The 14,813-nt window shown below is 33.5% G+C and overlaps 1 protein-coding gene across 1 annotated transcript; it reads left to right on the plus strand.

Annotated features, from left to right (window-relative positions):
* The first annotated feature begins 11,863 nt into the window (after window positions 1-11,863).
* LOC128028805 (ras-related protein Rab-26-like) lies at window positions 11,864-14,158 on the plus strand. The gene is made up of 2 exons (XM_052616139.1): window positions 11,864-12,431; window positions 14,033-14,158. Exons 1-2 carry the CDS (start codon window positions 12,261-12,263, stop codon window positions 14,156-14,158), a joined length of 297 nt encoding a protein of 98 aa, XP_052472099.1. The 5' UTR covers window positions 11,864-12,260.
* The last annotated feature ends 655 nt before the right edge of the window (window positions 14,159-14,813 follow it).

Raw genomic sequence — 14,813 nt, forward strand, 5'->3', positions numbered from 1 at the left:
AAAAACATATAACCAAAATGTTTACTAAAATTGAAATGAAAATGAAAAATATAAAAATGAGAAAATTAATTCTCATAGAATTAAAATGAATAAAAACTAAAATAGTATCTCCATGGCAAAGGATTTTTGTGGTTTCAGTGCAAATATCTAAAGATAATATATAAATAATAAAAAAAAACATCTACTTGAGAAGTGAAATGATTTAATGTTAAGTCTTGTATTTTGAAAAAATAGCAAAAAATTATATTGGTTTTTGCTTAATGGGGTCTAAAAGGTAAGCTTAATTCAAAGAGAAAACATGACCGTTTTTCTTGTTTTAAGCAAAAAAGTTACTTCATTTTGATACATTTTTCAGAAAAAAAGACTTAATACCTTTTAATTATTACCTGATTAATTACCTTCTCAAGTCGTTTTGCTTTTCAAGTAAATATATCCTGATTTAAGAATGCTGTAGATATTTGCACTGGAAAATGTTAAAAATTCTGAGTAAGAAAATACTTAAATGATACTTAAATACTGCAAAGCTAGTAGAGACCTATCCATAATTTGATCAATATTAAAAAGATTAAAACCAAAATCTTCTTGATTAGCTTCGTATGATTGTAAATTGCTTGAGTAGATAATGTTAAGGAAGTTCAGTGTCATTAGGAGAAATGTTGAAAATGATTTTTCATATAGTTGTCTAATTTTTGGACACAATAAGAGCAGGACGTGTCTCAGCCGTCGGTCTGAACGAGTGTGGCTGTAGTGCTGGATTTATAAAGGCAGTGGATTGTTCTGGATGGACAATACGAGTGTGTATAAATGCTACAATAAAAGCTTTATTTCAGGATAATGAGGGGAATCCTGTGTAGCCAGCACTATATGCTCATATGCGGAGGTTAATGGTGGTCAGACCTCACATGGGTGCGAGGGAAATTTAGGGATTATTCCTGAGGCGGGTTTTCCCTCCTGTGGTTCTCAACGCTCTGCTCAACTCTGCTGTTATCAATGGCTTGCAATCCATAAGTGGATTAAACTAAGCACTTAATGGAGGATGTTTTTCTGGTTTTAACCTTCCAGTGCCACGCTGCAATCAGCAGACTGCTAATGCCAATCTTTAAATTAATAATGACATGATAAGCCTTGTGTAAATCCAGACGAAGTGTGAATCAGAAAAGATCCAATATTATTGCTGGAACCCGCTGACTTACATTTTTACATTTCACACTTTGTTTTAAAGTGTCCTTGTTACACATTACATGCACTTACTATTAAATTAACAATTAATTATGCATATTACATGCAAGTTACCCTAATCCTTACCCTAACCATATAGTAAGTACATGTAATAAAGTAAATTACTCAGTATTTAAATGTTTAATTGCACTGTAAAAAAGACACCTTAAGATAAAGTGTAATCAAAACAAGTTTTTGTGTGTTAAGATTAGCTTAACAATTGCAAAAACATTTCATATGAGATGTTTTTATTTTAAAAACACACGTTACTTGTACATATGCAAATAAGGCACTACATTATTAAAAACACACACATCTGCATACATTACCAGAACATAAATCTGAAAATTGGGTCAACATTTTTGTAGTGTTTATTTCATTGCACTGCAAATATTTGTTCTTCAGTTGCAATTTTAATAAATAATAATACATCTAATAATAAAAATATAGTATAAAATACATTGATTTGCTTCAGAAGGCATTTGTTTACTCCCCATAACACTATACAGCACTTTTTATGATGGATGGATGCACTTTTTTGGGCTTTGAAATCTTGACACCCATTCACTGCCAATATAAAGCTTGGAAGAGACATTAATTTTTTTTAGTATAACTCCGATTATATTCTGAATAAAGAAAGTCATATACACCTATGATGGCCTGACTAAGGTTTTAGGGTAGTTTACATTTTTGGGTGAACTATCCCTTTAAATCAAGGTTTTCTTGACACATTTAATAAATTAAACAAATATGAAGTGAGATTATGCTTGAAAGAAGAATATCTGTCAATGTTGTCTGAAAACTTGTTTCTTGATTTTAGTTTTCTGATCCCATTTGCGGATATTTGTTCTTGTTTTAATCTTAAACTCACTTCATTTTGACCACTTTATCAGAAACCAAGTCTTATGTCATTATTTGGCATCTTAAGTAAATTGATGCTGCTTTAAAAATCTTTTGACATCTGTCCTGAAAACATAAAAATACTAATTGTTTGCCTAGACAATTAAAATTAGAGAATGTATTAGCATTTCTTTTATGGGTGCACTGTCTCTTTAAGTGGCTAGCTCAAGGTTGGGATTTGAACCTGCAACCTTTTTTTCTGGTCACCAGCCCAAATCTGTAACCACAACATCACTGTCTTTAGACGTGGTTTTACGATCTGCAGGATTAGGAAGAGCCACACGTTTTCTCGGTTTGAAGAATTGTTTTTTTTTTTTGCTTTCCCCTGTGAAGCTTCGTTAGCATCTTGAGTTTGATTACACCGAGGGCAAAGGCAGAAGTTTTGGAGGAGCCAATGGAAAAATGAAAACAGAAACTGTATCATTTCCAGATTGAAGTGCAGTCATTGCAATGGTTTGAAAATGACCTTTTCTCCATTTTCCCAAAACACACTTAAAACATAAGGCAGCAGAACACAAGGCTAAACTGTGTGTATTTCGAAGGTTATGTGTGTATTTCACTAATTCACCGACTCCAAATGATTACCAAATGTGTATGTTTTACCAAAAAAAACAACAACCACACATTAACATATAAAATTGCTACAATAATACAATGTTGCGTTCTTTATGTGTATCATATGTAAACATTTTTAGGTGTATGATGATATATTTGATGGGATGTATATGTATAATGCAGCACTGTTGTGTTCCTGGTGTTGTTTTGTGTGTGCTGGTGTATGGGCTTCAGAATATAACGAGGCTTAAAGTGCTAATGCATCAAACACACACAGGAGTTTAGCGGGTGACTTGAGTTTACAGTGTATGGAACTAATTTGCGCTCCTGTTTTAAAGCTACAGCCCAACATCGTAATAAGCCTGAGCCTGATTTATGTTCGTATGAAACCAGGCCGCACCCCAATTACAACACAACTGGATTTTAAATCATAACGTTTCACGTTGGCGATCAGCGAGTGTTTGAATGCATGCACAGATAGTAAATCTGTTTTGGGGGCATCCTCAGACGTATGGATTCATAAGTTCATTGCTATGTTCTCGTTGCTCAACCAGACCTCCTTCCTGGCCCGCGTCCCATAACTCTTGTTTTTAATTTCTGAATGTTATATTACAGTTTTTTTCCATCTCACTTCTGTTGTTCAGTTTGGCACGCTCACAGGAAGTGATGACGGATTATACTGAATGAATCCCATAAGGGAGTCCCCAGTTCATTATTATTATTATTATTATTATTATTGAGACGTCGAGCTCAAGTTTTAACAGCTATGAGACCTTGCACAGTTATGTTTTATTAGCTCAAATCGTTGTTTATGCGCGATCCAGCAGATATCTTGGAAGTGGAATAGTAATGTAACATGTTAAGTATTATACGTTTAAATTAATTGCCATTTAGAAGTGTTTTAAAGCCAATCATAGTAGACCAGGCACAATGTTTGTCTTTCTCTAATCAAGATTCGTTTACTTGAGAAGTTACTGGATATGACTGATGATGTTCAACTTGTTTTCTGAAAGAAATATCTAAACGTTGTTAAAAAATAAGAAAAACAAATATGCTAATGAAGTCAGAAAAGTAAACTCTACCTTTTTATGGATTAGATTTCTTACCCCATAGGTAGAAATTATTTAGTTTTAAGCATACACTTACTTAATTTAGTCCCCATAAAACAAGACTTAATATTTTTGTCATTTTGTGTCATGATATTATTATTTAGATTTTTTTTGTACTGGAAAACAAAACAAATTTACCAATTTAACTTTATTATTATTATTACTATTATTATTATTATTATTATTATTATTATTTGCAGTGTAGAGGAATGTACTGTAGCTTTAAATCAGTGTGATTTTTAAATCATTGAGACACTGTAATAGCTTTTATTTTTATTTTAGATTACTTTTTATTCTGATATTTTCTGTTTTCACTTTAATTTTAAAATGTTAATAATTTTTTGTAATTATATATATATATATATATATATATATATATATATATATATATATATATATATATATATATATAATTTTTTTTTCAGTTAATATTCATTATATCTCAAGTAAGAAAATGTTTTTTTATTATTATTATTATTATTATTGTTTTATCCCATTATACATTTGGTTAAAGTGTAGAAATTAAGATATCAAGTCTATCTAAGAATCTATCAAAAGTAAATGGGTTTTTGATGAAAACAAGAAAAAAAATATGCTAATGGATTCAGATTTTATTTATTTTTTACTTGATTTCCCTTTGAATTAATTAATGTTTCCTACCTTGTTAGTAGAATATCTCTCTTGTTTAAAGCATAAATGCACCTATATTTAAAAAAAATTAATAAATAAAAATACCAAACAAGGAAGTGTATTTTTTATTTTATTTTTTTTTTTGTACACAGGAATGTAGCTTTATTTATTTTTATTTTAGTCTCATAGTACATGTAGTATTTTATACCATTTTTATTTCTGTTTTGATTTCAATTAAGTTAATTAATTAAGGTTCAATTAAATGATAATGTAAAACACTGCGTCAGCAACTACTCTTAAATATATACACACACACACACACACATATACTTGCATTTAGTTTTGCTCCACATTGTACACACACATTGGTTGAACCATCCTGAAATATGCACATTTTTGCATCTTTCAAGTTCAAGAAATCTGAATACTGATATCTAGAGGACTGTTGTGTATCCGGGTATGAATCCCTGGAGTGTTGCATGACTTCCTTCACAATCCCCATGACTTCAGCAGTCAGAAGTCCACACACTACAGCCATTCACACTGGCCAAACACGCCGCACGGCATGCTGGGAAGGGCTCGCGGCGGGTGAGACGGCCACTGTCTTCATGTTTATTCACTGAAAGCAGCAGACGTGGCTTTAGTTTGGTTATTTAAGGTCGTTTTCCTTCGTTACAGACGCCTCTGTTTGCTTTGTGGCAACATGAGCACTCAATCACCTCACATTTATCCCAATTATCACATCGCCAGCAGCAAATAGAGAGCATTTCTGTGATATTAATGGTGTAAATGAAATAAACAGACTATTTTGGGCTATCATAAATATTTTAGCACCTACGTGAAGAGAGTTAGTCATAGATATGGGTTTATTTAGCTTATGCAGATTGGTATCGTTCAGGTTAATCTGGTCAAACACACCTGCCTTGACCTTAGGGTGAAGCTGCTTCACACACACACACACACACACACACACACACACACACACACACACACACACACACACACACACACACACACACACACACACACACACACACACACACACACACACAGGATGATGGGAGTCTGGGTGTAGATGGGAACCACATGATCAGTGTTTTGTTGATGCTACAACTGTCTGAGGATTTCATAGGAATATTACTATTAAATATAGAAATTTTAATAGTGTATTATTGTTTTAAAAAGTTGTATTCATATTAAAATACAAAAAAAATGACAACATTTGCATGCTTATTGAATGCAGAGTTTAAAGGTAAATGTATAATCCATCAATATTTTTTTTTATTGATTTAAGGGTTTTGAGAATAAATTCTGATTAATTTTATAATAGGTATAAAATACAGTATTTTGTTTAATGTATGTATAATAATGATAATATATTTGAATGCTTTCAATATTATAAAATGCAGTATATAAAATGTATACTATATAATTCATATTATATATCATGTATTTATTTATTTACTTTGATAAATTATTAATTTACATTATTAGATGTACGCACGCTGCATAATTACTATAATTAGTCTTATAAGTAGTGATGTAATGTACTATATAAAAAATGCATAAATAATAAATTGTATATAATAAATATTTCACATATAATTAAAGTAAAAAAAGAAAGAAAGAATGATATTAAATTAATTGTATATATTATTATATTAAATATAATGTATAGTTTTATATTTTTATTTTTGGATTTATAATGTTAATATTTATTTTATTTATTTGTTTTGATATATATTATTAAATTACATAATTAACATTAAAATAAATGTACATGTACACATACTGGATAATTAGTATAATTATGCAAAAACATAAAAATAGTTGTGTAATTATATTAGTAGGCCTATATAAGTATTTTTGTGATATGAAGATATTATGTGAAGTTTCCTGTGAGGTAGCAGTGAACACTCTCTAGGGATCATGAATGCATCCTAGACCCTTCTACATGCATCTCCTGCTTTCATTGTTTTAGACGCTCAGCATCACTTCATCATGAGGTCCTGCAGATCTCAGATCCTCTTCCAGGTGCATTTCAGTCTGAAACCTCATCCAGATCATTTCAGAAGAGTTTCGACATTGTTGCCATCTAGTGGCATCACTGGGTTTTTGACCAGCTCAACCAAACACAGCAGTGTGGTTAGTTTCAGCATCATTTCCTGATCACTAGTGTGAATCAGAGATATGTGACCTGGCCGACTGTAGATCCCAGACTCTGGATGATCCCGACAGACTTTACCACAGATCCAGCTTCAGCTCACTAAAGGTCTTTACCCACAAACACAAGCACCGAATGATGCGCTTTTAATAAGGACAATAACACAATATCTGTCAGCTGGGGTTATTATTGTTGACTGAAAAAATATATATATTAAAATATAAATAATAGACTGAAAAACTTTCAATTAGAAACATTGCCTTTAAAGTTGTAAAATCACATTTCATTGAAATAAGTTTGACTTTACTGACTAGAAATAAGTAAATAGTAAAACTGAAAATAAAAACAAATGAAATAAATTTAACCTGAATTGTAATATATATATATATATATATATATATATATATATATATATATATATATATATATATATATATATATATATATATATATATATATATATATATATATATATATATATATATATATATATATATATATATATATATATATATATATATATATAAAACAGAAGTGCACATAACAAAAATGCAACTAAAATTGAAATAAAATCATAAAAAAATAAATAAAATTAAAGCTACATTCATAAAAACTAGTTTACAAATATATAAATAATACCAAATGAGCACAAATGTTTGGTAAAATACTATTTTTTTTATAGTTTGAGGTCAATAACATTTTTAACATCTTCTGCTCACCAAGGATGCATTTATTTGTTCAAAAATGCATTAAAAATTATTAAAATATTTCAGCATTTAAACATCTGTTTTCTGAGTGAATCTGTGTTAAAGTGTAATGTATTTCTGTGATGCTCCGCTGTATTTCCAGCATCATTCCTCCAGTCTTCAGTGTCACATGATCTTCAGAAATCACAATAATATGATGATTTACTGCTCGAGAAACATTTCTGATTATTATCAGTGTTGAACACAGTTGTGCTGCTCAATATTTGTGTGCAAACTGTGATGCATTTTATTTTTCAGGATTCACAGATGAACAGAAAGTTCAAAAGAACAGTATTTATTTGAAGTAGAAATCTTTTGTCACTTTTAATGCATTCTGAATTAAAGTCCCACGGTCGTACCGAGGTAGTGTATGTTTGTAACCTGGTCTGTTTTTCTCTGTCTCTGACCGTGTCTCAGGTCAGCTGAATGTGTCTCTGGGGTTTCTGATGCTGAGCTCCAGACAGGTGATGAACACCTCATATCATCCCCTGTGGATCATCTTCAGAGCCTTCGCCACGCATCTCCTCCGTCTCTGTCTGAGCCTGACAGATATACATCTGCTCTTTATAAACCTCATCATCAGTAACCAGCAGATGGCAGAGCCGGTGCACGTGTCTCTGACCGAGCTGGTGTTTCAGGGCACGCCTGGACTATACATGATTATAGACTCTATGTGTTTGAGCTAAAATCATCTTAATGCTGGATGTGTTTCAGGTTTTGTGTTCTCCAGATGTTCACTGATGGACTGGAGTGCTGTGGATTATTGTGATGTTTTTATCAGACTCTCATTCTGACGGCACCCATTCACTGCAGAGCATCCACTGATGAGACACTGATGCAGTGCTACATTTCTACAAACCTGATGAAGACACACACTCTACATCTGGGATGTCATGAGAGTGAATGCATTTTCAGTAAATACATTCAAATGTCAGATGTGTCTCAGCACCAGGCTTCGTAAACAGGAAGAAAGCTGAAGGATACAGAGGAGGATTTGCATACTGGATTTGTATAAAGTAGTTCTTAATGATTGACCAGTTTACAAAACAAACCCAAACCAGGCTGATTTTCTGATGAATGTGTGTGGATGCATGGGTTGAGACGAGACGTGTTTCTTTGTAATCACTGCTCTCTTAATGAATTCTTCACCAGGAGATGGATTTCACCCCAGTACAAACAGCCCAGTCAGTAGAAAGTGTTGAGATTATTTATAATCCTTATGTAACACGCACAGAGCGATAAGAAATCAGCTGCACAGACAAATGAGATCATCAGTCTTCTGTAGAGCGTTTGTTAAGCACTCTCTCTGTGTCTCAAATGTGAAGTTTACCCCCAGGACGTGAGAGTTGGATAACGGTGAGCTTTACATGAAAGTGTGTTTATTTCTGAACAGCTGCGTTGCACAGACGTCTCTCTGGAGTGGTTTAGTGTGAGGGAAACTGTAATACTCTCAGACGTCTGAGCAGAGCGAGTGGGTTATTCACACAATACAATTCCACAAATCTTTCCAGGACAGAGAGAAGATGAGGTAAACCTCAGATACACGACTCAGGGCATGTACTGCACACATGACATTGCATTTACATTACAACTTAACATAATACAGGAAGAAGCAATATTAGAAGTCCATCAAATTGAACAAATATTATAGGAAATAAAAAAAATGAATTATTAATAATATTATTTATATATATATATATATATATATATATATATATATATATATATATATATATATATATATATATATATATATAAATAATATTATTAATAATTCATTTTTTTTATTTCCTATGAATAAATTCAATTATTCCAATATTATTATTATTATTATTATTATTATTATTATCATTACTATTCATAATAATAACAACAACAAATTATACTACTGTAATTTAAACTTTTATTTTAATTTTTGTCTTCTAAAAAGTAAATAAATTATTTCCATTTACAGGTATTTTTGGTCAAATGTTCAATTAATAATAATTAATAGTTATACTACTAATAATAATATTTATTTATGTTTGCTTTTAATTTTTATTCCCTAAAAAAATATGTCAAATTTTGAATTAACAATAATAATTATTATTATTATTTATTATTATTATTATAAATTATTAATTAATATTTTCTTTAGATTTTTATTCCTTTCCAGCTATTTGCAGTCAAAAGTTTAATTAACAGTTTATTATTATTATTATTATTATTATTATTATTATTTGTTCCCTTAAAATTTACTATTTCCATTTTTGGTCAGTAACACAACAGTATTATGCAAACTTGTTCTTAGAAACAATGCTAAATAAAAAGTGCAGAACCTTTAATGTGTTTTAAATACAATGCAAAACTAATCAGCTACTGCTTGCTCTGATCTTTAGTTTTATTGTGCAGTTACACTCATGTGTCTGTGTTCCTTTACCAGGGCACTTCACATGCACACGTCTATGTTCAGCTGCTCAGGATGCAGTGAGATGTGAGAAACTACACAAACATCGCCTTCAGTTTCCTTCCCCAGGTGACCTCACATGTCTTCTGAAGTTAATGAGCTCAAACATGCATCACAAAAACTTGGATTTGATGCATTTGTGGTTTGAGATACGAGGAGAGCATTTCTGCTATAAACACAGGACAGCTCAGACAGCCATGTCACACACTGAAATCTATCCGATCTGGGTTTGACTAATCTGTGCCAAAGATGATTTGTTACATAAGAAACTTCTGAAGGCATCTCTTCTGTGTCTCTGAGGAGCAGAGCATGTGTTGAATCCAGGGCTGTTTTAAGCCCGCCAACAAAATCTGCTCGTTTCTGCTAATAATATGATTTCTGAGTACAATCAAGCGTTACAATAACATTGCAATTCTTGTTGAATGTGAGAAAAGGTAATACAGATTTTTAATATCAGGTGGTTTGTCTGATAAAAACCCCTTTCTTTTCTTTTTCTGAATTGCTTTGTTATTCCAGCTCTGAGCTGTTGAGTGTAATGAGGGTCATCTGGCATCTGACCATCAGTGTGTCCTGACCATCTCTAAACTGATCTCTCACAGTCTCCGAGCATCTGTTTCTGCTAATTATCCCACCTCATTACGTGCAGCTATCACAGCCCCTGGACAGATCCTTTATTTGCACCGACACAGAAAGGAAGGAAGGACTGGAGTGCACTAATTGTATTGGGATGTCTCGTATATTAGACGGAGCATGAGAAAGGAAGAAATCAATTAGTGTGTATCTATAGCAACTGACCCGAGTGACAGGTGTAGGCTAAAAATGACCTTTGTGGGATCATCATCATTTAGAGTAATTCATGAAAGCAGCAGATGCTAAGAAGGAAATCTGGAGGTTGCAGATAATAGTGTAGTGGATATGTCTATTTTTAATTTTCAAATAATTATTTCCTATTATGATTAAGACAATTAATATTTGTTTTGTCATGTGAGTCACTAATGCATTGTTCACATTTCACCATGAGCCATATCTTCAATACGAGTCACATACTCAGACTTTTGACTGTTGTTATAAAGTCTGGTTCAGTTTATAGCATATTCCTGCCAGGAGGTTTATTCTTGCTTGTCTGTATGAAATGCAGTCTAAACGTCTTGCTGTTTTTCTGTTCCTTTTCAGAGCACTGTACTGACCTTGAGCGCGATCTGAAGAGGGCTGTAAAATGTTGGAGCAATCTGATTGAATTTACATTTGCAATAATGCATTTGGCAGAGGATTTTATCCAAAGTATGTAAACCTTTTTCTGCCACAAAAAATAAATAAATAAATAAAAATAACAATATTTGACAATTTTAAAATTTTCTTTCTCAATTCAGGAATTTTTTTCACAAATGCAAGTTTATATCTCACAATAATTATATTTTATAGTAATTCTGGCTGGTTTATTTAGAACTGCGAGAAAAATATCAGAATTGTAGGAAATAAACGCAGAATTGTGAGAAAAAAACAAACAAAAAAAACATTGCAATTACCTTTATTATTATTAACATTTTATTCATGGCAGAAAAAAAGTCAGAATTGTGAGATGTAATCTCCCACCCAAACATCTCACAATTCTGTCCTTTTTCTCTCACAATAACTCACAATTATTTTAAATCTAGCAATTCTGAGTTTCACAATTGTGCTTTTATATCTCGAAAAGTCAAAATTAGCCTACTAGCTTTTTTTCTTCTTCTGTGGTGGAAACAGGTTTAGTGGAGTACTGACTGATCTACTGCAGTACAGTAAGTAAAAAAAAAAAGTGTTTAAAAATTCCTGCTGATAACTTAGTTCATTCATCGTCCATCCATCATGACTAAAACCAGCCTCCAAACTCAGTCCTGGGGGGGCCGGGGCCTGCAGAGTTTAGCATCAACACACCTGTCTGAAAGTTTCTAGTATGGCAGTAAGACCTTGATTAACTGGTTGAAGTGTGTTTGATTAGCTCTGCAGGACACTGGAGACCCTGACTAAAACTACTCCTGGTGTGCGTTCAAAACAACACTGCGCCTTTAAGGGAGCGTTGTATTCCAACAAGTGTAGAGCGAGCGTTTGCGCGCTGCTTGGATGCGCTCGGTGTGCGCGTGGCCAACTCTTCCACTGATTGTTGACAATGCGCCCTGCGCGCGTGCACTACCTCTGCTGCTTAGAGGAGTGAGCTGGATTCTCTCTTTCAGAGCAGTTCGGGAGACAGGTATCAGAGACGCTTTTTCCTTTCTAAAACAACAGCAACTAATTATTGGACCAGTTGCGTAAAACGGAGCGGCACTGCGAACCGCGGAAGCAGGTGCACTGATCGCACTCTTTATTTTACGGAGCCCTCAAATCATGCGCGCGCTTATTGATGAAAAGTTAATTCACGCATACTTGAATTAACACAGACTTTGGGGCAAGTGAACCGGATAAAGCGCGCTCATTAATTACCCGTCGCACGTCCGCACGGGGAATAAGCAATCGTAATGTCAAGGAAAAAAGCGGTCAGAGGAAAGGGGGGTTCAAATACACCGAGCTCATCTCCGATCAGCGATCAAGAGAAGAGTAAGAAAGTCCCGACCCAGTCCAACGGAGCGGTGTATCCCAGCAGACCCTCTCTCAGCAGCAGCGGGGAATTCTACGACATCGCCTTCAAGGTACAAGACAAGCCGCTTTACACAACGCAGTATGGCAAGCGGTTTATACATTTAGTCATTAATGCGTTTTTATTCTTCTAGTGTTTAAATATATCTACTGAATTAAATTTCAGAGCGTCCATTATATACTAGCACTTATTTCCTTTCTACTAGCTCTAATTAATCTCACTAGTGTCCAGTAGCCTATAACTATTGTATTGTTTCATTGCTATCACATTGTATATTTGAATTTCATTTACCATGTAGAAAATGCACATTATTTAAAATTTCAACTAGTATCAGTTTCTCACTAGTTTTTATTCAACGCTTATTTCCCTTCTTCTAGTCATGATCTCAGTAGCATTAAGTAACCATTCCATTGTTATTGATAATAGTAATTTTATGTACTAGTAATTTCAGTGACTAGGAGTATTTTTGAATTTCACTAATCATTTATAAGATGTACAATTACTCTAACTAGTATCTATTCAGCTGGTCACAAGTTCTCATTCATTACATACTAGTACCTATTCATTTTCTATTAGTCACTCAGTAGTATCGAGTAACTATTTCATTGTAACTGGTAATAGCGTATTTTTAGTTTTACAGTGACTAGTTCACAAACCATATAGTCAGATTTTCCAGATTTTGTCACTCGTTCTCATTCATTCCTTACTAATACCCCCCCCCCACAAGTCAGTATCTCAATAGTATCAAGTAACTATTCTATTACATCTAGTTAAAGTATTCTCTTTATTTACTGATTATAGTGATTACTAGAATATTTGAATTTCACTAACCATTTAAGACAAAATTACATATTCCATTCCTAGCTAGGCTCCAGTTGTTGAATATACACTAATTACCATTAGATTACTTAATAATATTGAAAGATAAGTACTAATAACATTTACAGTAGATGATAGTAAGTTTTTACTATTACGCTTTAAAGGGGAAAATGGCTTGCCATACATCTGTATGGATGTGAGCATAAATAGTTTGCCAGCATAAACATGACAACTGTGTTATACATTTTATATTTCATAGCTCTGATGATTGTGTGCAGCTTCACTAGTTTGTGGCTGTTATTTGTGCTACAGCAGTATTTAAACACAACGCAATGCTATCCAGCCGCCCCATATGGATGAGAATTACACGCTCTGTTTGAGTGAAGTTAAGCGTGTGCTCTAATTGAACAGCTGTGTCAATACAGATAAACTGGAGCACAGCAACTGGGTTATCCAGCCTGACACAAGTGTGCTCACTTACTTACATTCTGCACTGAAGTATTCTGATTTCTCCAGCCACATTCTGTATATTAAGATGTTTCGAGCTTTGCACGTTTAAGCTGAACTGTTTAGGTCACTGGTTTAGTGTACTAAATGTGTAGTTTTGTCCTAATCTCATCTCTCTGCCAGCAAACCCTCTCTTCCCGCTCCGATATTCCTGCCTTTAAAAAGTCTTTTTACAGAGACATCCTGTAGTTTGCTTAAAGCACTGATGGAAAGATGAGAAGTTGTTTGTATCTTAATAGAGTGAATAAGAGGCAGGGGAAACGAGAGAATAGATGATGATGGGATAGATTGTGTTCTGCTCCATCTTTCACATGTCGTTCTCTCCAGGTGATGCTGGTTGGTGACTCTGGGGTGGGGAAAACCTGTCTGCTGGTTCGCTTTAAAGATGGAGCGTTTCTAGCTGGGAGCTTCATCTCAACCGTCGGTATAGACTTCAGAGTGAGTACACAATAAGAAATACATGCATTAATGCACATACACTTTTTTTTCTAATGCATCAGAGGATTGCATTGAAATACATAACTGAAAGTTGAGTATTATAACAATGCACTGTCGAATAGGACTCATTTAAGTAAAAATCAATTGGTTAATAACATGAAATGATGGGGCAGACAGTTCTTTAGTCCTTATGAGCACTAAAAGGCTTGTGCTTAGCTACAATGGAGCAGCAAAACCATAAGATGTTACATCTGGCAATAAAATAGACCAATTCTGTGTCTCGTTTCTTTTATATCAATAAGAAGAAACCGTCATTATCTCTCGAAGCTCCTCAGGGCTTTTATTTTCAGAACAATTGTTAAGAGCACTACAGACAGACGACGCGGACTGATGAATGATTTGGCGTTCCTGAGACCGCTGTGCATCATTTCAGCTCTTCCATTACTTCAGTACAGCCAAAGGCAAAGAAAGCTTTTCACAAACCCAGTGCTTTATCATTTACGTGAACGAATCCACAGGACATGACAAAGTGTCTTTGTTTTCGGACTGCTTTGGTCAATGAAAATCTGAAAGGGTTTCTATAAAGGATTCACTATAGATGGACAGTGACTGGAGTTTACAGATCTTTTTGTATTTCATAAGCTTTTACGTTTTTTAATCAATAGTTATA

This window comes from Carassius gibelio, chromosome A15, assembly GCF_023724105.1.
Source record: "Carassius gibelio isolate Cgi1373 ecotype wild population from Czech Republic chromosome A15, carGib1.2-hapl.c, whole genome shotgun sequence".
Taxonomy (NCBI): domain Eukaryota; kingdom Metazoa; phylum Chordata; class Actinopteri; order Cypriniformes; family Cyprinidae; genus Carassius; species Carassius gibelio.